The sequence below is a fragment of the Amblyomma maculatum genome, chromosome 1 (assembly GCF_055883805.1).
Source record: "Amblyomma maculatum isolate TAMU_Amacu chromosome 1, ASM5588380v1, whole genome shotgun sequence".
NCBI lineage: Eukaryota > Metazoa > Arthropoda > Arachnida > Ixodida > Ixodidae > Amblyomma > Amblyomma maculatum.
The window spans coordinates 101,787,678-101,811,556 of NC_139344.1; the positions used below are offsets into that span (position 1 = coordinate 101,787,678).

At 44.7% G+C, this 23,879-nt stretch overlaps 1 protein-coding gene across 5 annotated transcripts in view; it reads right to left on the minus strand.

Moving 5' to 3' along the window:
• Positions 1-23,879, minus strand: part of LOC146203324 (uncharacterized) — a 492,360-nt gene that overhangs the window by 47,379 nt on the left and 421,102 nt on the right. For all 5 annotated transcript variants that reach the window (XM_084588675.1, XM_084588676.1, XM_084588674.1 and 2 more), the window contains 3 exons: positions 23,532-23,677; positions 12,130-12,274; positions 10,791-10,947 (listed from right to left, as the gene is read on the minus strand). In XM_084588675.1, coding sequence (XP_084444801.1) covers positions 10,791-10,947; positions 12,130-12,274; positions 23,532-23,677 — 448 coding nt within the window. The remainder of the gene's footprint in view (positions 1-10,790; positions 10,948-12,129; positions 12,275-23,531; positions 23,678-23,879) is intronic.

Here is a 23,879-nt window from a genome sequence, read left to right on the forward strand (position 1 = left end):
TACGAACCCGCGTATAGTACGAGGTGCAATATGAGGTAGCGAAAATGGAAAAAAAAAGTTTTCACCCGCAAATAATACGAGGGAAGAAGGCCTTTATTTTCACAGCATCTCGTTTTCACTCGTCGTCCGTTTCAGTGTCAGAAGACAGTGAAACGTCTGACAGTTTGTCGGACAGCTCTTCCCACAAGAACTCGTCCTCTGTGCCATCCAGTGCATTGGAAATTGCACACTTTTTAAACGCCCGAACGATGAGCTCCTCAGGGATGGCAGCCCATGCGTCCGCGATCCACTTGCAGAGGACTGCTGGAGAAGCCCTCTTCAGTCGCCCCGATGGAGTCACTTCGGGGTCTCCTGACCTCATCCACTCAGCGTAACAGCGTTTCACGGCGTCTTTAAAAGGCTTGTTTATGCATACGTCGAGGGGTTGCAATTGCGATGTCATCCCTCCTGGGATGACGACGAGCTCGGTGCGAGATTCGCGTAGCAGTCTCTTGACAGAGTCTGCTAGGTGGCAGCGGAAGGCGTCCAACACAAGGATTGACGGTAAACCGAGCAGTGCTCCAGGCCGCCGACACCATACGGACTTTATCCAATCCAGGACTAAAGTCTCGTCCATCCAACCTTTGTCCTGGCATCAGACGACAACATCCTTGGGAATCAGCTCACCTTTTGGCAAAGTTTTCCGCTTGAACACCACGTAGGGTGGTAGCTTGCGGCCATCCGCAGTGCACGCCAACATTACGGTCACCCGTGTTTTTTCATTTCCACTCGTACGCACACAAACTTGCCTGCTGCCTTTCTCATGCACTGTGAGTGCAGAGGGCATGTCTAGGTACACCGGAGTCTGATCGGCGTTGCCGATCTGGCCCAGCGGAAAGTTCACATTTTTTCGCAGCGATATAACGTACCGCTGAAACGCCACAAGCTGCTCCTCATAGCTTGCGGGTAGCTTCTGGGATATTGACGTCCTTCGACGCAACGAAAACCCAGCGCGGTGCATATACAGAGACACCCAGTGCCTACTGGCTTTGAAATCGCTCCGTGGGATGTTTTTTTCCGCTGCGATCTCTCTTGCCTTTGCTTGGAGCAACTCGATGTTCACACGCAGATGTCGTCCACGCTGTTCCTGTATGAAGGAGGCCAGGCCTTGCTCAATCTCCGGATATGTTCCGTTTTTTGGCCCCCAGAAACTTCGTCTTAGGCCAGAGCACGCAAAGAGGGCTTCTTTCTGCTTTCTCCATCCACGAATGCTGCCCTCGGTGACGCCAAACTGTCGCCCTGCCGCAGAATTTCCGATGGTCTCAGCTGCTACTATTACTTTTCTTTTGAAAGCAGCTGAATATTGCTTCCGTGGACCCGACATTGTCACTGACATGCGCGCTTCGCCTAATAGCCTAGTTGATGTCCAAAATGGCGACAATGGCGACACATCAACAGAGTACAGTGTTCTAGAACACTGTAAACAGAGAAAGAAAGGTAGCTGACGTCACCACTAGACGGCGCATCCTTCGTTGCGAACCTTGATTATGATATTTCCGGGCTGTAACGAAACAAGAACTACGAACTTGGGGCTGAAAATTTTGGGACCCGAATATAATACGAGGCGGAAATTTTACATCCTAAAATTTTGAAAAAAAAAAACCTCGTACTATACGCGGGTTTTTACGGTAATATGGCACCAATGCTCAAGAGCATTAATGTCATTTTGAAGGTTAGATATGAGCTGGTAAATGTCATGGTGTGATGTTATCATAGTAGAGTAATCTGCGTATAATATGCCTAAACCAGGATGGTAAATCGTTAATGTAGAGTAGAAACAATACAGGGCCTAGAATAGAACCCTGTGGAACCCCAATGTTAGTGAGAGCTTTATTAGATGCATGGTTATTAATACAGACTATGTGCTCTCGGTCATGAAGAAAGCTCTTCAAAAGCATTAGTGAAGGTCCTGATATGCCGTACGACTCAAGTTTCTGAAACAAGATGGAGTGATCGATGGAATCAAATGCTTTGCTGAAGTCAATGAAAACTGCACCTGAAAACTTTCCTTTATCGATAGCAAGCCTGATATAATCTATGAGAGAAGCTATAGCAGTATCTGTTGATAGTCCGCGTCGAAAACCATGTTGAGTATCAGTCAATATGTTGTATTTTTCAATATGTCCTAACAGCCTTATTTCAAATAATTTTTCTAAATTCATGTCAAAAGCCTGTTTACTGATGAAGCGCAGGATATAGACCAACACCGTGTTTACAAACAAAGGTGGCGCTTATGACGCTGCAGCAGACTGGGTGTGAAAAGTAGGCTTAGCACCCTTAGGAATACATGGAAGCGAAAGTTTTCAGAGCAGTTTTCTAATTTCATGAGGCACCTATGATGTCGTGTTTTGGTGCAGAGCAACTATGAACATCCTAGAACAGGTTGTGGAAGCATGAAAGGCCATTTCAGTGGCAGTTTTTTTAAAACACCGCAAAACATAAGAGTATGAATTGGGAACATTTTTCTCGTTTCGCAGAGCATCAGAAGAGGTGGCCAGTCATTAAACACTGGCAATAGTTTTGAAGAAATGTGTGACAAAGTATGTTATGTAATTCGGGAGGCAATCTATTTTTAAAATGCTACTAAAAATAGGCATTGTGAAGCCGTATATACCGCCAACAGGCTCGTTAACAGCTGCGTGTTCCTCCGAATCCCGCAAACTTCTCTTGTAGCCTGGTATGCTGCCATATGCACTGAATTTTTTTACTAATAACAGTTGTTCGAGGCGTGTAAACTATGAAAAATTACATTCGAAAACCACTTATCAAACGTCGTGACAACCGTAACAGGTGGCGGTGCAGATGACGGTCTATTCAAGCGCAGACGACGCTGGCATCTGCGACTTGAGTAGACGGGCCATTTTAGTCATCTGCCACTGCTGCTGCATGTGGCTTGTTTATCGTGCTGTGTGAAGACTGCCTTCAGCTAATAAGTTCGTATCATTTGAGTGGCACTATTTAAAAAGGCATGTAGCCTGCGTGGCAGCATGTGGGACAACACGAGGAGCTGTCGCAATTCTGAGAAGCATCCAATGGATAGCTACTTTTTTTTTAGCGGTATGTCGGTCTTTACAATGCATATTTATTGAAGATTTTAAAAACTAATTGGCTTCAAAATGATGCAGCATATTTTGTGACACTTTCTCTGAAACATTCGCTAACTTTTAACCATCAGCCATGTTTGCTGGTGCTCTCCGTAACCGGAAAATTATTTTGGCAAGCTTTCCTTGCACGTGTTGCTATGAGGCATGCTTACGACTTGTGTTCCCATACATTTCGTGATATTTTAAAAATACTCCACTGTAATGAGGTTTCATAGTTTCAAAATGCGTTCTACGATGTTCATAGTTACTCTGCACAAAATGATGACATCATAAGTGCGCTGTGAAATCAGGAAAGTGCTTTGAAATCTTTTGGTTCCATGTACAGTCGAACCCGGATATATCAAACTCGAAGTGGATCGCGAAATAGTTCGATATATTGATAATTCGATATACAAAAATCGGCTTGGGACGACACTTACGATGCGAAAAAATGATACCGTATTTGCCGCGTAATCAACTCACCAACTCACTCGCATAATGAACCCATCCTCCGCTTTTGCACTCGAGAATTTGGAAAAAAAAAAAAAGCGTTAAGGCCAGCTCGCTCACATGCAAGCGATTTTAGCGACGAGCGGGAGTGACAGAGCAACAAATTTCCAACTTGTTGGAACTGCATCCCTGGCAGCTCAAAACGAGGTTTCTGTGTCGTCGCGGTCACGGCGGAAATCGCTAACGTTTTCGCTTGCTTGTCGTACTCAGTTTCGGTCGTCTCATCCACAGCTCATTTCTTGGCAGCGTGCCAAGATGCTGCGCAGCGATCGATAACGTCGCCGCTTGTTTATCTTTTGATAGCTCCTGCGGCGGCGAGGAGCGAACTTGGCAGACTGCCCGTGATGGCTTGATTGTACAAGCCTGGTTCGGTTTATCACGCCGCGCCTGGGGCAGGCGTAGTCCACTGCCACAAAATCAATGGAAAGCGTGATACAATAGAGGGTTTACAAAAGTACGTCTGGCAACCATGAGCGGTACCCTGATCCCGCGCTGGCCGCCATATTTTGTTCGCTCCATCCGTTCGCTTCGTGTCCGTCCGTCAGCGCTCGCCGTTCTGTTCGCGCTTTTCACGTTTTAACCTAGTGTGCTGTTCTTGGACCTCTGTTCGGTCCCTGGCGGTTTCTGTTAGAGACGCCTAGAAGCGTATTTTGACAGCCGAGACGTGGCGGGGCCCACCGGCTGCGCTGCCGAGCGCAGTTACAAATTGCTCTACGAGTCGTGCATGCCCCCCCCCCCCCCCCCCTCCCTCGGCAATCCGCAGCGTCATCCCTATCCAGGTACAGTATCCAGAGTTCTGTAATTATCCAGGTACAGTATCCAGAGTTCTGTAATGTGGATTTTTTTTTTTTTTTGTCTGTGCGCCTTTGCAGTTTACTTAAATGCCTATGAGAGATCATCGCGAGTTTGTTTGCTTGGTTTGCGCAATCACCGTCGCTCATCCCAATGGAAGATACTTGGTTGGTGAAATGAGCGAGGATGCATTTTATGATAAAAGGATCATACGTAATTTGACGTAAGTTGGACTGGCGCTCAGCACTTTCCTTCCCATGCCATCGACGCAGTAGTTGGCATTAGTCTCGGAAATAATCGGGGGCTGCGTAAAAAAAAAAATGCCATGGTAATTTGTGCTTCCAGTGATTGAATATTGATTGGTGTGCGATAGGCGATGACGAGTTAAAATCTTTGTAATTAATTGATCAATTGATGAAATAAAGAAACGAAAAAAAAGGAAAAATTGGAAAGTAAGGGCTTAAAGGTGTCAGAATGAAAAACCAGTGCTTGGTGATGCTAAGGAAGAAAATTTAGAATGTGTAATTGAGTAATTGAAATAATTTAAGAATGTGTTCAAAAGTGTCAAATTGCTCAGAATGGAAAGCCGATTGTTGCTGACGCGTGCGTATTGGTGTATAAAAATATAAAACGTCAAATAAAATAAAAAATAAAGAAATGATAGAAATATGTTAACATACATAACATAGAAATATAACATACATAACAACATATAACATACTACACTTGTGTGTAATATGTTACTTTTGATGAATTCATATTTCACTGCATTGTATTCTTTTCGCCCCTCCTGCTAGGAATATAACACGCGAAGGAAAAAAACATCGTGCGTGTGTGTGTATGAGAGAGACACTATCGCGTTATACCTTTAACGGCGGAGCTTAAGTGACCCCCTAATTTTTCTATAACGATATGATATAATATAAATCTGATTTTATGAACACAGCCAGTTGCACAAAGCACAAATACTTCTGAGTAATGTGAGTTGACTTTTCAAATTTCTTTTCGTTTCAGCCGAGTTCTTCCTCCCGCGAGTTCCTCGAAGCTTCCAATGTCAGCGCTTTCATGTGAGATTACGGCTTCAAATGTTTACTTTCTGACAGAAGAAATAAACAAGAAATCGACATATTTAAAAATTCCAGTGAATTTCAGGTAGCTGTGAATTAGCGAACCATCGGGTGACTCGAAAAAACACAAAAGTGAAGCGCACGCTTCGTTATTTTATCGGCCGCGCTGGCAGGTATAAAACCTGAGCTGCGCGCTCTGGACGTGGACCGGTCGAAACGGGCTGTACGTAAGCATGTTAAAACAAGTGGGATGTCATCTTTTCCTGCTTTTCTAGACGCCGCGGGTTTGGCAGCCGCTTGCTTTTGCAGCGCGAAACACGCACCTCGGGCGCACTAGACAACCGTATTGCTCTCTGCACCAAGCACTACCATTTCGTACGACTGTAAAAAGTAGTTTCGGTAATCATGCCCGTGTCTTAAATCAAATACACAATGGTAAATGTACCCTACGTACAAAATGTTTTCAAAGAACGTATTTGCACAATAGCATTCGTTACACATCCATTGCTCCTTCTCCCGTGTCCTCCATCGCAGCATAAGTTTATCCTTCAAGTTCACAAGGCTCCATAGCGCGCAAAACAACCTTGCTGTCTTAGGTGATAGCACATTCTGTGAGCTAGCTCCCAGTCAGAGGGACGTGCAGTAATGCTTGTAAAGCCGATTAGGGCTGCAAACGAACGGTCGCATACACGCGTATACCTTGATTCCGCGTCTATGACGGTGCGCTGGCTGCAGAAGGGCACGCAACAACATGCTGGCATCATACCGAATAGAGCTTGGAGCTAACAGCGACTGTTGTGATGTTAAAAAATGAAACAATCGCTTGTGAGCATTCCAGTGCACCTTTCGGTGCATGCACGGATTCTACGAAGGCGCACGTTGACAGCGTACTCGATGGGAGGCGCGGGCGGACTGAGCAAAACATGGCCGCCGCGCACAGTTTCTGTTTCTTTCACTAGATGGCGCTAACTTTTGTAAAGCCTCTATTGCTGCAAATGCTGTTTGAAGCGAAAAATGCTAAAAGCCAGTGTCATGATCGCAGCTGACCACATGCTTTCGTTGATTCATACATGCAAAGATAAACGACTCTTGCAAAAAAAAAAAAAAAAGCAGCTTCGTAACGCTATATCTTACGCTACGTCACGCGTACAGCGCAACGATAAAATAGACGACTCTTGCAAAAAAGAAGAAAAAAAAAAGATCTGCCGTTTCTTAACTTCCGCAGGCGCCATAGCCGCGCCAGCCGCGGCGCGCAGAGGGTTCGCAACACACGCTGGAGAAAGAGTCCGACATTCTGTCTGAAAATGGGCCGAGCTGGCTTGGCGCATGCGTAACGCATGCTACTGCGAACGAAGGCCGGGAAAGAGGAAGGAGAGAGATAGGTAGGCAAAAGAATGGGCACACCCTTGCGCTTCGCTCTATCGCGTTTTTCCCCTCTCGTTCCCACCGGTTCTCTCTGGTTCATTCACGCACATCTTGCAAACGTCACGTGCTGGCGCGCGGGAAACGATAACAACCGCAAATGCGCGCGCCTTTGGGGAATGGGCGCGGCACTGCCCTAGCTGAATTGTCCCCCCTCATTCCTTCCGCGTATGACTTGAAAACGTCACGTGGCAAACGGCCGAGGGTGATGAGATCGTCTTTGGGAAAGGCACACTTTCCAGTGCGTGGTGCGGAGTTCGATATATTGAACTACCGGTGAAATTGAGTTCGATATATGACGCGGCTTTCCTATCTTTTACATGGGATTTTCAAGGGGATATTCCGTGAGATCGATATAGCCAAAATTCGATATATCCGGGTTTGACTGTATTCCTATGTGCGCTAGGTCTTCTTTTCACCCCTAGTCGGCCAAGCCTGGCGACAGCAGCGCTATTGCATCTTGCTTATGTCACAGATCAGTGTTGGTCTATACAGCTTCGTCCACGTGACCGATGATGACACAATCCAAAGGTGGAGATAAAAGTACAAGCACAAGCACAATCCACAAAACAGAAACCGAAACTGAATAGAGATAACACACAATATAACATATACATATACCACTTATATAAAGTGCAACCGCACGTTTAATTGATGTCAACAAGCTGCTAAGCTAGCAAAAGTTAGAGAACCGGCCGAAAATTCATGCGCCTAATAAATAATCAGTAATTCCAGTTCTGATAACGTAAAGAATGGTTGATCTATAGTTTGATCTAAAATTTTTAATGCCACTGTCTGACAACTACATACAATGCATTCGAAATTTTAATTGTTCAGAACATATCGAAAATTTGTTCTGATGTAAAAATGCGCTGAAAAAAAAAAAAAAACCCTGATCATGACCTATGCTACCTACATGCCCTGTTTTTTCTCTATTTTTTTTTTTAACTAACCTTGATTTTAAAGTACTGGAGACATACTGCAAGAAGACACGTAAAATTTTTGATTAAAACTTATAAATTCCATAGAGTGCATCTAGTTACACTCGCAGATGTCTAAAAAGTGTCAAACTTGGCACACAAGAAGTTTTCTTACTGTCTTTGTCTTAAGGGGGGATGCGGGGTTAAAGAGTCATATTCTGAACAGTAGCACGAAATTCAATAAAATTTTCAAGGATGGCTTATCTTCGTCTTATAAGAATATATGTTAAGTTTCATCACCCTAGTGCAAACAGAAAAAAAGTTGTAGCTGTCATAATGAGTAATTAAGCGTGACAGCTTAGAAAAACTATCATTTCAAAATCATGAAGATATACTAACTGTTTGGGCTTAGATAACTTATAGGCAGGATAAGGCCCGTTACGGTTATCTTGTGATATTTTTGTAGAAAGATCTTAGCACTTTAAAAACGAACTTCATTTTTGTGCTGTCATCCTATGTCATATATTTGATAACTTTTTTTTTTTTGATAGAATACTTACGAATTCAAAAAGTACCTTATCTTGTTGCCAACAAAATTTTAGCTCAGAAACTACCTGAAAGCAGCCTTTGGCAAAGGAGTTTGGAAATGGTAGTTTTCCTAACAGTTGTACTCTTGCATAAAGTGTGAACAGAGAAAAATGAATTCGAAGATTTCAGAACGTACTACAGTCGAATCCGGATATATCGAACTCGAAGGGGATCGCGAAATAGTTCGATATATCGATAATTCGATATACAGAAATCGGCTTGTGACGGCACTTACGATGCGAAAAAACGATACCGTATTTGTCGCGTAATCAACCCACTCGCATAATGAACCCACCCTCCACGTTTGCACCCAAGAATTTGAAAAAAAAAAAAAAATGTTAAGGCCAGTTCGCTGACATGCAAGCGATTGAGCGATCTCAGCGACGAGCGGCAGCGACAAAGCAAAAAATTTCAAACTTGATGGGACTAGCTGCGTCCCTCTCGCCCCTCGAGTCACCGCGGCAGCTCAAAACAAGGTTTCTGTGTTGCGGCGGCAGAAATCGCGAGCGTTTTCGCTTGCATGTCGACGGCGCGCGTCACTCCGTTTCGGTCGTCTCATCCACAGCTCCTTTCTTGGCAGCGTGCCAAGATGCTGCGCAGCGATAACGTCAGGGCGCGTTTATCTTTTGATCGCTCCTGCGGTGGTGGGGAGCGAACTTCGCAGAGTGCCCGTGATGGCTTGATTGCACAAGCCTGGTTCGATTTATCATGCCGCGCTTGGGGCGGGCGTCATGATCGCAGCAGCTGACCGCGCGCTTTCGTTGATTTATACATGCAAGGAAGAATGACTCCCGCCAAAACAGGAAAAAAAAAAATCTGCCGCTTCTTAACGTCCGCAGCTATCATATCTTACGCTACGCCGCGTGTACAGCACAACGATAAGAAAAGATGACTCTCGCAAAAAAAAAAAAAGAAAAAAAAGAAACCACAGAGAGAGCTGCCGCTTCTTAATGTCCGCAGGCGCCATAGCCACGTCAGCCGCCGCGCGCAGAGGGTTCGCAACACACGCTGGAGAAAGCGTCCGAGTCTGTCTGAAAACGGGCTGAGCTGGCTTGGCGCATGTGTAGCGTGTGCTGAAGGAGAGAGATAGCTCGGCAAAAGAATGTGCACACCCACACACATGGCTTGCAAACGTCATGTGTTGGCACGCGGGAAACGATAACTGCAGATGCAAGCGCCTTTGTGGAATGGGCAGCGGCGCTGCCCAGACCAGCTGTCGCCGAACTGTCCCCTCTCATTCCTTTTGTGCGTGGTCAGAAAACGTCACGCGGCAAACGGCCAAGGGTGATGCGATCGTCTTTGGGGAAGGCACACTTTCCAGTGCGTGGCGCGGAGTTCGATATATCGAACGACCGGTGAAATTGAGTTCGATTTATGACGCAGCTTTCCTATACTTTTACATGGGATTTTGAAGGAGACATTCCGTGAGTTCGATATAACCAAAATTCGATATATCCGAGTTCGATATAACCGGGTTGGACTGTATTCAAATTTATGGCCTAAAATGCACAGCATAAGCAACAGTACTTCTACAGGGAAATTAAATTTTTTATATGTACATATTTCTTACTTTCTTTCTAGGCATTTTACATCATGTGAATATTCAAGAGCGCACCTTTTGGATGTTAAACCCTGTAAATTAAAATACAAAAAAGAATTTAAAACACTTTACATGATGCTGCTGCTGTAGTAGAAACAGAACCTCTAAAGACACCTTCCAGCAAGACTCGACACACCTTGTGTCAGTTTACTGAAACATTTTACATATAAGCAAGAGCACCACGATCTGTCATTTATTTGAACTGTTTCAGTGAGGAGCAAGTGAAGTTTGAATGAAACTAACACTAGCCATTGTGCAGCTAAAGAAATGGCTGACTGCACCACAACTGCTAAAACTGCAAAAACGAAACAAAAAGTATGTTTAGTGTGCCAAAACTTAACGACTTGTGTTATATATAGGACCTCAACAAATGTAACTGAACTGCAACAAATACCTGCCAATAGCCATTACACTTGATGCCGAGGCTGCTAACTATAGCTCTAGGGCCAAACTGCTAGTCAACAGCCCCCTTACTGGCTCTCAGCTTCAACATTAGAAACCTGGTTGATCCAGAATTCAAAGCCTGTGAGCTGGTGGCCCCGCAGCTGTTGCTGCAGCCAAATAAACTGTTCAGGTCAGTTCAAAAGTTGTGCACAGCTGCTGATAGCCGATATTCCAAATATTCCACAAGCAAGAACTTTATCAACTAACATGCAGGTACTATAGCCATAGGAATTCCCTGGACTGACGATTAAAGAACTCGGTGAGTATAACACATGCCTTTACATACAACACACTTCATCATTACAGTGTGAAAACGGATGCTCACCTTCAGGTGTGATGCAGTGGGCCCCGTACATGTGGCTGGCCTCCCTGGCAGCATTCAGGTCGGGGCAGAGCAGCCAGTTGCCCAGCCAGTGAGGAAGCAGGGGTGCCAGAACACTGTGCGTGCACTGCACCACATCGAGCAGGCGCCTCACACCACCCTGCACACGACACATCCCCACTGGCAGTGGTTGCCAACAACCCACTCTCGCTTCTAGTACCAAAAGATTTATTCGGTAGAAAATGCTGCCACCTTTAAAAACAAGATCATGGAAGTTTGACGCATGAAAGGTCAAACCCCCCCAAAGGCACTGAGACTTCTTCAAAATCTAGATTACTGTTTCTTGGCATAAGATATGAAAAACTCATTTTCTAGCTCTTACAGAATTTGGTCCGCATTTGCATTGCCCTTAGCCACACATCTAGTAAGTTGACACATCTAGTAAGTAATGGCTCCTTATAGAGGTGTGTGAATATTGAAATTTTGTCATATGAATCAAATACAAATTTTGAAGAAAAAAATGCCTTCGAATAAAGATTGGATATTGAATATACAACCACTGAAAAAAATGAAAAATTAAAAAACTGCAAACATTGTTAGTCTTGCTTATTTCACAATTCACATGACATTTGCAAATAAAATTAAACTAGAGCTGCACAGAAGTGCATACACAACTAAAATTCCAGTATATATTTAATACAGGATTCTACATAGTGCTGGTTTTTTTTTTTGCATAGGAATGTCATGCTTACTGCCATGTCCAGAAACTGCACGAGCATTCAATGGTTTTAACTTTGCTGCCTTTAGGCAGGAAAGTGTTGAGCTAAGAACAAAGACCAGACTTAGAAAGAGGAAATCAAGATTTAAAGTGGTACAAATTTCATTCACACAGCGTTAATAGTACAAAGAAAAATGTTTTTTTTCTGCATATAATACTGTGCGAGAGCTGAATATGTTGCGTGGAGTGAGCTCACAATGACAATGCATCATTAGACAGCACAGAGTCAGTAAGGAACACTGGTGCCATCATACTCCTTAAGCATATAGGCACTGTGCGTTGCTCAGCAATGCAGCCAACAGTGCAGTATTCTGGTTCAAGGCAAATGCAGGACGTGTTTTTCAAACATGGGTCTAGATAGATCACACTTTGAGCATACATCTGGGGGCTGAGTTGTGTATCAGATGCATGAGTATTTAGTTTAGTTGCTTCTGTCTATAGCTGTGGTTGATCTGCAGACAATATTGGAACAAAGGCATGTTTTTGATTGTTTCTTCTACATCCAGGAATCTACACACACAAAAAAAGAGACGAGTATTGTAGGACTGTAAAAGTACCACGTACATGTCCGTCTGGATCTGGGTATTGTGCTTGTATGGTAATGTTATTCAAAACTTGAAAACCAAGGCAGCCTGGAACTTCTAGGTCTCCGAACTTGTGCAAGAGGGCTGAGGCAGATGAGTAAGTCAGCGTCAGGTGAGTAAACAGCCTGCGACCAAGAAAAGCCAGGGCTCATTTTACACATTATTATGCTGTCCACATTCACTGACAAGACAGCGGAAAACAACCAGGCATCGAAAGGGACCAGCAGGTTCATAGGTTCCATGACTACAGTGCAGGTTAAGAGGTCCATGAAAAAGCACACAACTACGTAGCATTTACCGGTATAAATACACTACTGGCGGCCAGAAATGGAAAAGCAAAACACACATCCCATGTAGAAAAACAAAATGGCATACAATCGGCATGTGCCAACATCCACAGTCATTCGCTGCGTTCGCTGCGTTCTGTTCTCTCTCCATTAATTTAGTTTTAGCACTTAGGCGGATATATCCTCCACCAGACAAGAAACTAGACAAAAGGCAGGAAGTAATCTGGTGTCGCCTCCAGACGCGTGCCTTCTTCCGCCCATCTAAATCCGCCTCTTGCGTGAGTTTTCTGCGCATGCGCGAAGTCGTAGCGGCGACCGATGGAAACACATTGGACGGCGCCGCCGGGCGGCACGGTGACCGTCACAGACTTGGCAAAGCGATACCAGCCACACCTGCCGCGTACGGTTGCCACTCTCTAAGCGTGCCAAGATGCAAGACGCGGTTTTTCAGGTTTATTTCAGCGAGCCGTGACCAACAACGACGTGAAGCTTGAATTAGGGCCACTAAGCATCAAGATGTGAATGGCCGACCTTAGCAACCGACTGCGTAGGCTCGATTGTGCGAAAAACACTTCGTTACAGGTATGTATGCATCTAAAGGAAATGTGCATGATGAGAAGTATCTACCGGAGTTTGCACCAAGCCTGCAACCCACCAGTGATAGCCGCAAAGAGGATTTGTTCGGCGCGTCTGATGGCGATGTATTTTGTAGTTTGTTTTCTTATGTGCGAAGGGGCCGGGTAGCGCAGATATCACAGGTGGCTGTGTGCGCCACACCGTAATATTTAGCATGTGTTATCACGACTGCCGCCAGACTAAAAAGAAAAAAAAAAAATTGGGCGTTTGTTGTGATGCACCGCCGTTCGCGAGCCGATTGGTTGAGCTGGTCATGAGGCTCGCGAACGGCAGTGCATTAAAACGCCGTATTTTTTTCTTCTTGTTAGTCAGGTGGCAGTCATGATAAAACATGCTAAATATTACGGCCTAGCGCACACAGCCGCCTGCGATATCTAAGCTACCTAGCCCTTTCACACATAAAGAAAAGAAACGACAAAATACATCGCCTTCAGGCCCCGGCGCAACTAAAGCAATCACGCACCGAAGAAATTCTCATTGCAGCTATCACTGGTGCGTTACAGGCTGGGTGCATACTCCAGTAGGTACTTTTCATCATGCATATTTCCTTTAGATGCTTACATACCTGTAGTATCTGTGTTTTTGCCGCTCGGAGCATATGATGCACTTGACAATGTTGCACAATGCACAGTATTTTTTTTTTACCTTAAAGGCTCGCCTTCGTGCACGCCAAAGCATTCGGATTTTGTTCCTTTGATGTACGCAATCAGATGCATGCACTTCGTTAGGAAGCTATCGTCGTCTTCGTCCAACCGTTTGCAACGGCAAGGAAACTGCCCGGCACAAATGAGTCTCCTGGAGGGTTCATGCTCGTTCACTTGCAGAGTGGATCACCCTGGACGTAGAACAGGGTTTGTTCCTGACCGAGATGCGCATCCGACACGTAGTAGATGCACATGTGTCGCCAAGTCGTTGACTCCGCAGAAATCGCGGTGGAGAGAGAAAGGTTGTGGATCCTTTCACAACAGAATGACCATTCACTGTGCACTGAGACCTTTTCACCACTGTGACCACATCCGTTCTGACTCCTGAGGGCAGAAACTGATTACAGCTCTCAATCATCCATTGCCAGAAAAATGCCGCGCGTTTCCTGCAGGTGTGCATTCCGGCCGGGACAATGCCCTTTTCAGGGGGTGTGTATAAGTGCCTCCCTGCCGAGCTTCGTAGATGAAATTCTATAGTTGCGCGACTGTAGATGACGCGAGGAGGAAGCGACGTCCATTGCACCATGCCGGCGCCGCGGCGACTGCATTGTGCTCGGTAACTCAAGACACCCCGCGCATATGCGCAGCTCGAAGTCGCAGGAGACGATTCCACCTAGCTCTGCAGCATCAACAAACCCCTGGCTGCTTTGCCCTTTGAGATCCCTCTCTCTGTCTCTCTGCCTCCGCGCTCTCCTGTCTGCCGAAAATCTGCACGCTGAGAGCGTCTCATTCTGTCACGTCGAACACGGCCCGCGCTACACGCTCTTACAATACGAAGATAGTATATGCGTGCGTTATGAGTGGATTGTGAAAACGCTGTACATTCCCCCATAACTGCGTGAACATGATATACTTCAATCACTGTCACTACTTTCTGCCCCGAGGCCAAAGAAGGGGGGAAGCTTTCGCTTTCTACCTGCGTTGGCGTGGCCATTTTGTATGGTGTGCTTTCGCGTCGTCTGCTATACTGCCATCCAATGTGTTTCTCGCCTGCTCCTGCATGATGGCGCCACATCCTCCCGCAAAAGGCGGATTAGCGCACATGTACCCAGCACAATACAATCCAAATTGTAAACACTGCGGCAAAATATCCGGATACGATCATATATTATGGAGCTGCAAAAAAGCGCCATCACTGGCGGACATACTACCAGTCCCTTCTTTAGAGCGGTGGGAGGCTATACTGGCCAGCTCAGACCTGTTGATGCAAGTTTGGGCTATTGAGTGGGCTCAAAAGGTCGCCGAGAACAACAGACTTGAGGTCATCTAAGTGTAGCGCCCAAAAATCGCTCATTGCTGACAATAAATGTTTCCTAATCCAATTTAGCACTGTTCATCTCAGTTTTTTTAAGCAAATTATGAAGAAAACGACTGCAGCCATGTGGCTATTGCCTGCAAACAACAAAAAAGACCACTGCCCTTCTAATACCAGTGCCTAGTCCCATTAAGAAACAAAGCAAGTGGGTTAAGTGAAAGACACAGCAATAAAGAAAATAACACAATATTGGGTATCAGTCCAATTTGCAGCAGAAAGAGTTGAACGGTGGCTGATTTGTATTTCACCAGAAATGATATTAATGGGACAATTAAGCAGCAAATTTCATTGAAAAAGCTAATTTATTGCAAAATCAGCACAGATCATGTATGGATATGACTGCATAATGCGTGAACATTGTTTATGTTTAGAAATCGGTATGCTTTGGTTGTTTCACCAGTCAAGTAGCATAATTTCTGCATTACTTCTCTCAATGAGACCTCAGGGATACTAAATTTTTTACTTGCATTTTACTTGCACGAATGCTGTAAAAATAAAAATTCAGTCTAAAGAAGTCTTCATTTGAAGCTCAAACTGAACTTTAAGCAAAACTCCGTTGATATTTTTAAAGCACACCGCCACCTTTGAGAAACAATTTTTTTTTTTCAAGTTCAACCTTGTTTCTGAGTAAATTCTGAGTACTTCACACAGTAAATTCCGAAAGCCAGGAGGTATGTGGAAAGCCTAGACCTTTGACTTTCCCAGAAAAAAAAAAAAGGAACCCTTCGTAGCAGATTCAAACCCAGTAATTTAAGGTGGGAAGTGAGTATGAAACCTCATAGCTATTGCTGCAACTGATCACTCTGCCTATTTAACTGCCGCTCCCTTGCACTGCACATTGCGTGTCATCTTGATCACCTTCCATTCATGCACAATGAGTCCAAACATACCACTACTGCACTGCCCTCTTCAGGTGCAGAGCACGCATTAAGTAGTCCCAAAATTTTATAGTGTGCTACAACTATGGTCCCCAGTCACAGATTTCACAGGGCTTTGCCTGAAGAACTGCAGATTGGACTAGTTGGTGTTGCTTCATAATGGTGGATTAACAGAGCAAAATACACACAGACCAAGAAAGAGACGTGACACACGAACCAGCACAAGACAGCGCGAACCAGACGAGATACATAAACTCAGCGCTGGTTCGTGTGTCTTGTCTCTTCACTGGGCTTTTCGTGAAGCCTAACCTTGAAACTCTAGCCTTTAATTGAGACCGACATGAAATCTCACGTGTTTGCGCACATACCTTGCATTTGGTCAACTTAGCTAAATTGGCAGCAATTGTTTTTTTTTTTTTTTTCAGCTGCTTTAACCCCAGATCAAATCATTAAACTCCAGACATAACCTAGGCCCACACAATCCTACATGTTAGCATGCATTCAACCGAACAAAAGCACTGGGTAAAGAATGCTAAATGCACAGGGGAGGTCTTCCAAATATCATCCACAACTTTTAACCAAGTGTCTGCAAGGGAAAACCCAAAATGTCAATGAGTGTTGGAATGGGATGATTGGGGAACAAATTTTTGGGAACTCCTAAAGATGGACACATGAGCTTGCCCATACTTTTGTTCAGACTTTGTAATGCTGTTTCTTCAGCAATGGAGATAGAGGCATAACAGATATCTTGAGGCAGACTGCAACTGAGCCTGGCTGCCCCAACCCAGTGGCTTGCATCCAAAAGGACCTTCACCTATCAAGCAGGCAGACTTTCAGATGGCTAGTAATGAGAAACAAATTATAAAATACAAGCCGCAAAATGAACAAAAGAAGAAATTGTGAAATGTACTATGGGACCTATCTATGAGCCCAGTGGATTTCAGTTACATACAACTGTGCATACAGCCCTGTAGGATTATCGCAAAACTTAAGTTTTGTTTTGCTCAGAACCTTATTTTTTGATGTTCCTTATTACACTAATGCTTGTAACTTTCTAAACATAAAAATATTTAAATAAAATTTGGTACGCTTCTTCCTTGCACATTAACGTGAACTAGGATACTTAAAAACCCTGAGTAAATTTTGATATTCTTGATGGTTAAACTGAAATGCATCCACCTAAAATGACACAACAACCTGTTTCTTGGCAATAACAGCTTCACAATCAGGGCAACGCAAGGAACCTAGTTCTGCTGGTGCAGCTGCATTACTACCGGGCCATTTCCCCCATGCATGTTGCAGGAGAGAGCTATGGCTGTTGTCTTCGAACGCATATTTGGATAATCAATTTAAAGCAGAGTTTTAATAATAATTTTTGGTCGCATAACACATCAAAACGACCTTTAATTGAAACTGCCCTTCACAAGAGTGATAATTTTTTTTTTAGAATCTTATAAATTAAAAGAAAACTTCAAAAAGAGGAAGGTGGCAAGATACCTTTGAAAAAAAAAAAGTTGCGGAAAGAACATGTTATCCAGGTACACATATGAACGAAACAAATTATTTATTTATTCGAAATACCTACAGCGCCCTTACGGGCATTAGTGTAGGGGGGATGCAATGAAGCACAATGATAGTACAGATGGCAATATAAAGTGACATGCAAATCAACGTTGAAAAAGTAAGTGAATTACATACGTGTTGCCTACAGTGCAATAGAAACTTCACAACACATCTAGTTCGTTGATGAAAATAGAAAAATTTGCTGGGATGTTTGGTGTTTTGTTCCCTTGCATTAGTGTGGTGCAGAAAAGCTGCCATGGTGGTCTCTTTCTGCGTGTTTCCCATCCTGAACCGCTGGTATATAAGCACATTACTGTATTTCTCGGACTTTCAGTCCCCTTGCTCTGAAGGCACTGCAATGAAGCCGATGAATTTCTCCTCTTCATGTTCACTGGAAGGAGAACTTGCTTGTCTATGTTAGTGCATTGCTATTTACTATTTATTTAATGCTTCGCTCCTTCACGCCTAGGCACAGCAGACAATAAGAAATCACAGCAGGTGACTGCTGCTGCATTCCAGCTCTTAAGAGCCCGTAGCTCCCCACTTGTACGCTTCCACATGTGCAGCTTGTCACTAAGTCCTTATTTTATGCTACCAAAATTTGCTGAAGTTGGAATGTAATAACCTGAACAAAAATAGCGTAACTTTATGAAACATGCTTATTGCTCGCAATTTTGAGCATTAGAAGAGGAAAGTGAGGTAAAACCTCGTTGGCACGTTCTCAGTTCATACAATTCCCCCTTTCATATGCTCAAAATCAGTAACACAATTTCCTGGTTATTACATTCAGAATTCTGACAAATTGTGATCATATCTGACAGTCAATCGGACACGTGCTAACATGCAAGGGGGCCAAACCAGGGGGTGCACAACGTGAAAAAAGCGGCGCTTGCCCACCTTGATTGCTTTCCTGCAGCGCCTACATGCAAAGGGGCGAAGCATCGAAGTAGCTTCATTGCATTTCCTTAGCACCATAGGAACCAACTATTCGAGAACTATACAACTATGTGATTATATATGAGCGGGCCAGGTCAGGTGAATGCAGTGTGAAGAGTAAAAATGCAGTGGCAGCCACCCATCCCAATCTCTTCTCCACAACACAATGATGTTACGGGGCAAAACACCCGAAAACAACCAAGAAAGCTATCTCGGTTCAGCATTGCCATCAATGGACCGGATTTATTACTTACTTAGGACAATACAAACATGGATTGAATTCTGCGAGAACTTAAAAAGAAGGCATTCATGTCTGATACAGTCAAACCTCGTTATAACGAAGTCTCATTTTGCGCGAAAATTCGTTCGTTATATCCGATATTCGTTGTAAAAGTACACACAAATTCCTACAAAAAAAACATTCTGTTCATAAACCCAAGTAAAGGCTACCCTAAAATGGAAAGCACAGAGCTGAAAAAAAAGCATTTTTTTTTCTTTAAAGCGCGGTATAAGCACGCGAAACCTTACCTTTCATTTTGCACTGCCAAGCAAAAATGAGCACACAAATCGGGATTTAGGCCACGCAGAACTGATTTATTTAAAAAATGACGTAATCTTCATTTGGCGGCGCTTCACACTACTCGATAGAATAAATTTCTCAACGAAATCGACACTGTGCAGCGCTTTCCCAATGTCAGCTGATTTGGCCACAGGTAGGTTCTCAAGGTATCTTCTCAATTTCCTCACCATATCAGCGGCCTCTGTGCTGCTGAGAGCTCGCTCTTCGCCTTCTTCACTCTCATCGCTGCTCGTAGCATCATCTGTAGGAAGCAGCTGATCGACAATTTTTGGTCGGTCAATTCGGGCGCCACAGCCAAGTTGTCATCGGCAGCAATAAAGTCCTCGAACGTAACATTCGGAACCGCCAGTTGACGCCATGTCGTCTCGTCGAAATTGTCCGCTTCACCTTTAGAATCGTGGGCGTCGTTGGGCTCAGTCTCGCTGGTGGATGGGGCTAGGCCAGCATCAACAAAGCAATTTCTTATTGTCGACTGTGCCACTTCGTTCCATGCACCGTACAGCATGTCCAGCGTAGTTTTGAGGTTTATGGCCGTTGATATGCCCTTGTCTATGTCAAATACGAGCTGCGCAACCAATCGCTTTTGGTAGCAGCATTTTAGTGAGCGAATGACAGACACCTTATGAGCAGAGCAGTCCAATATAAGGAGCACTTTCCTGCGCTGCTCTGCCATGTCTTTGTCGAAGGCCTTCAGCCATGCTTCAAAGAGTGACGACGTCATCCATGCCTTTTTGTTCGAGCGATAGTCCGCTTGGACATTCCGGGCATTGCGCAGGCACCTGGGGCGAGCAGATTTACCAATAACAGTAAGCCACCTTTTATCTGACCCATCCGTGTTGACACAAACAACAACGGTGACGCGGTCTTTGCTTTTCTTGCCTCCTCGGCACAGTTCGTTCTTCGCAACGAGTGACCTTTCCGGAAGCAGCTTAAAAAAAAGTGCAGTCTCGTCCACGTTGTAGACATCGCGCATCTCGTAGCCATCCAGTTGCATGCGGAAGCTTTCTGCCCACTTCTCGCAGTTCTCTACATCGACGGCTGCTTCTTCGCCCGACAAGGTGTGGCAAACAATCTGGTGGCGGTCTTTAAATCGCTGCAGCCAGCCACTGCTTGCATAGAAGTCATCGTGGCTTAAGACGCAAGCGAGACTTCTTGCCTTCATTTGAAGCACGGCACCAGACACAGGCAGGTTGCGCGCTCTAACGTCCTTGAACCACATGAACAAGGAATCTTCAACATCTTGGTGGTGACAATATCTGACACGCTTCCTGTCGTTCTTCACGGCGCCTGCAGAGTGCACGTTTTCTATCTTCTGCCTTGCGCTCAGTATGGTTGACAGAGTGCTAGGCGCAACGCCGAAGTCTGCGGCAATCTCTTTCTTCTTGCGCCCGCTGTCGACCGCCCTGAATATTTTTATCTTTGTTTCAAGAGAAACTGCTTTGTGTTTCGGCGCCGCCATGCTGCAAGACGACGGCACGATTTGAGGAAAGTGAGCACAAGTGCGGGTCGGCAAAAAGTAGGGGCAGTAGGGGCAGGGGCACGCGGGTGGTGGTTCGATCACGTGCAGGTCACATGCCAGGCAGCCGTTGATGCTAGATTCACTCGCGGTCCCTAGATGGCGTGGCGTGCGAAAGCGCGGGTGATTCAAACACATTTTAGGTGGAGGCGACGCGGGCGGTGGTTCGATCACGTGCCGGTCACATGCCAGGCAGCCGTTGATGCTAGATTCATTCGCGGTCCCTAGATGGAGTGGCGTGCGAAAGCGCGGGTGATTCAAACACATTTTAGGTGGAGGCGATTGATAAAACCGAAATTTAGCTTTTTGAAATTTGTTTTTTTTTTTTGCTTCTTTGCGGATTTTGAGTCATACGAAATACTGCTTGCCACTCATACGAAATATGCTTCGTTATAACCGATTTAGTGTCAAATTTTCAGTTTTTCATTTCGTTATACAGATAGAACTCCCATAGAAATAAAGCACAGCCAACCAAACTTTGCTTTTACTTCGTTATATCCGATAATTCGCTGTATCCATGTTTGTTATAACGAGGTTCGACTGTATAAAGAAATGCTAATTTACACTTTTGTGCAGTGGAAGTGTCAATAATAAATGCCTCTGTAACACATTCAGCAGTTAAAATTTTCAAAATCAGACAATTCGGATAATATGATTTCCTGGATAATACGTTTTTCCTGCATTAAGAAGAAAAAATGTACCGACAATGTATCAGTGAGGTGCTGCTGCATTATTTTAATAACTGCTATATGGCTAGAGGAAGTGATTGATGGCTTACTTCACATTCGAGCACCGTGCTATTTATATGTACAGACGTGCCAACTGCTTGCCACTGTCTGATGGCAGGGGTCATGAGGCCCAGGAGTACCATGTCCCAGAGCACAATGCTTGCTGTATGTTACCAAAAAAAAAAATGTGAGGGGACACTTTAACCTCTGCCTTCAAGCGTATAACATGAAAGCATTAACGGCTCCTGTCTGCTGCTACCTCATTCGCACACATCCTCATTCTTGTACATGCACTTTGCTGCTCGTTCGTAAAATACCACATTATGTGGAAGACCACCTGACATATGTAGATCTATAATCACGCCATGCAAATGTGACTGTGTGGCCTAGAGGTAGTGTGTTTGACTCGAGATCCAAGAAACTCGAAGGTTCGATTCCCCTCACTCTTCTATCTGGAAGGAGAAGCCCAAGTTGGCAGCTCCTACTAACATGCTCACGGCATGTGGTGTCGTGACATCACACAGCCCAACACTTAATCAGTGCCTGGCCATGTCAGCTTCCAACTACCACTTACCAGGGAAATACCCATAATCTTTGAAGCAAAAAGCTTCACTAGGCTGTCAACACCGGGTCTGGCGTGATCACTTTTATCCACAGCTGCGTATGCGCGAACTCGCCGAGTGACGTCACTAGGAGAGGCGCAGGTGTTTGAAGCGAAAAGCTTCACTACGAGGGTCAGAGCCGAGCTTCGCGTATACTGTGACGTCACAGCCAAGGCCAAATGTGCAGCCCCCTCACCAAGCTCTGCCGGCGTTGCTTAGCAACGCTTAAGAGGTGTGCAACTCCTCCTCATTAAAAAAAAAAATTAGTATCCACCCAGGAATCGAATCTCCATCTCTTGGATCCCCAGCCGAGCGCTTTACTGCTGTGCCACGCCGCAGGTCGCGAAGCGCTGCTCATAATTCCGCTAGTGTACCGTGAGGATGATAGCGATATTCCGCGTGTGACAGATACTGCGATTGGAGCGCACTTTGAAAGTACCAAAGACTAAAATAGTAAATTCACTCAATTAGGGTGACGTCAAGGATGTGACGTCACTCATCTGCCGTCAGCTATGAGGACCAAGCGAGAACGAGTGCGCTCCAACGCTGCCGGGTAGCATTTCTTGCCTTTCACGAGTAACAGATGCTGCGTCTTTTCTTTCCTATAAACGAATTATAGAACGCCGGTGAACTTAGACGCGCTCGACATGGAAACCAAGGAGAGTTTAGCTGCTGACGAACGGTGCAGAAGACTGAAGAAATGAACTTCTTCTGGTCTCGAGTTAGTCACTGCTTTTCGCTACGTATATCCAGGCATAGCAGAGCTAAGCCATGTTTAATTTTTTTGCTTACAATGCCAAAATCAAATTTTCTGGAGAATGGGGCCTTTAATGCAATCACATTAAAAAGCAGATCTCTGTACCCTAAATCAAACAACAAATATGCCCAACTCAAGGTCATGGCTTTGGCTACACTTGGCTTTTATTTTGGTGCAACCATCTAGCCTGGATACTCTATAGAAATGACCTAGGCTACCATTGTGGCCACAATTAAGCCAAAAAGATATTCTGATTTCATTAACGCACCAGTTGTAACTGAGAACAACCATATGCTATGTGAATGGCTGATATTGTTAATACTGTGTATATTTCCACAAAAACCATGCAACCATTTGCAGAATTCCCTATCCTCTAGTTTGAAGCTAGTTTGCAGCTCAAGTAGTAAGTGAGCATGCTGACAAGCATGCTTGCCTCGTTCTCACTTTCAGGAAAAAGTCAGAAAAGAAGCCACTTCTGAAGGCAACTGAGGCATTAATGTGTCTGTAGAAGAAAACCTTTGCTGTACAGCAGTGATTTATGCCAAAAAAGGAAGGTCCACACAAGCAGAGACAAACTCACTTAGCTGTGAAGCTACCAATAACGAATACAAAATTTTGTCACACAATAACTGCCTTTTATCATAAGGGCTGATTCTCTCAACTCTGAAACCAGTATCTTCAGGAACTGTTTGAGCACTTCCAATTGATTTAGGTTCATCAGAACGAGTGGCTACTGCATGTTCATTAAAAAATTTTCACTCAAGCGCATATTTCCTTAAAGTACGCAAGAACAACCTACAGGTGGTTGGTTAGCCACACACAACCAAAAGAGGATGGCTAGACATCTCAAAAATAGTATAATTAATGGAACCATACTAACTTTTTCCCGAGTGCTGCAGCCACTGCTAGCTTAAAAGCCTCAGGAACTTGCAAGTGGTCCACAAGCATCCCAATGTACTCTTCAGCAGCTGGATCAGTCCAATCGTCCAGCAGTTTCTTCAGTCCTTGCCAGCCATGGAACTCATTCTGCAAAGTTGCAAAGGTCCCAACCCCCCCAGGAGTCATGTGTAGCAGATTAATTACTGCATTCCAATATCAAACACTCCACTTACACTGAAATCGAAGTTCTTATAAGCTAGAAATCAAACACAGGTAGTGCTACATTGGCCGAAGATCCGCTGAGATGCAAACTGCAGTGTGTCAACGCAGTGTCTTGCACTTGAACACG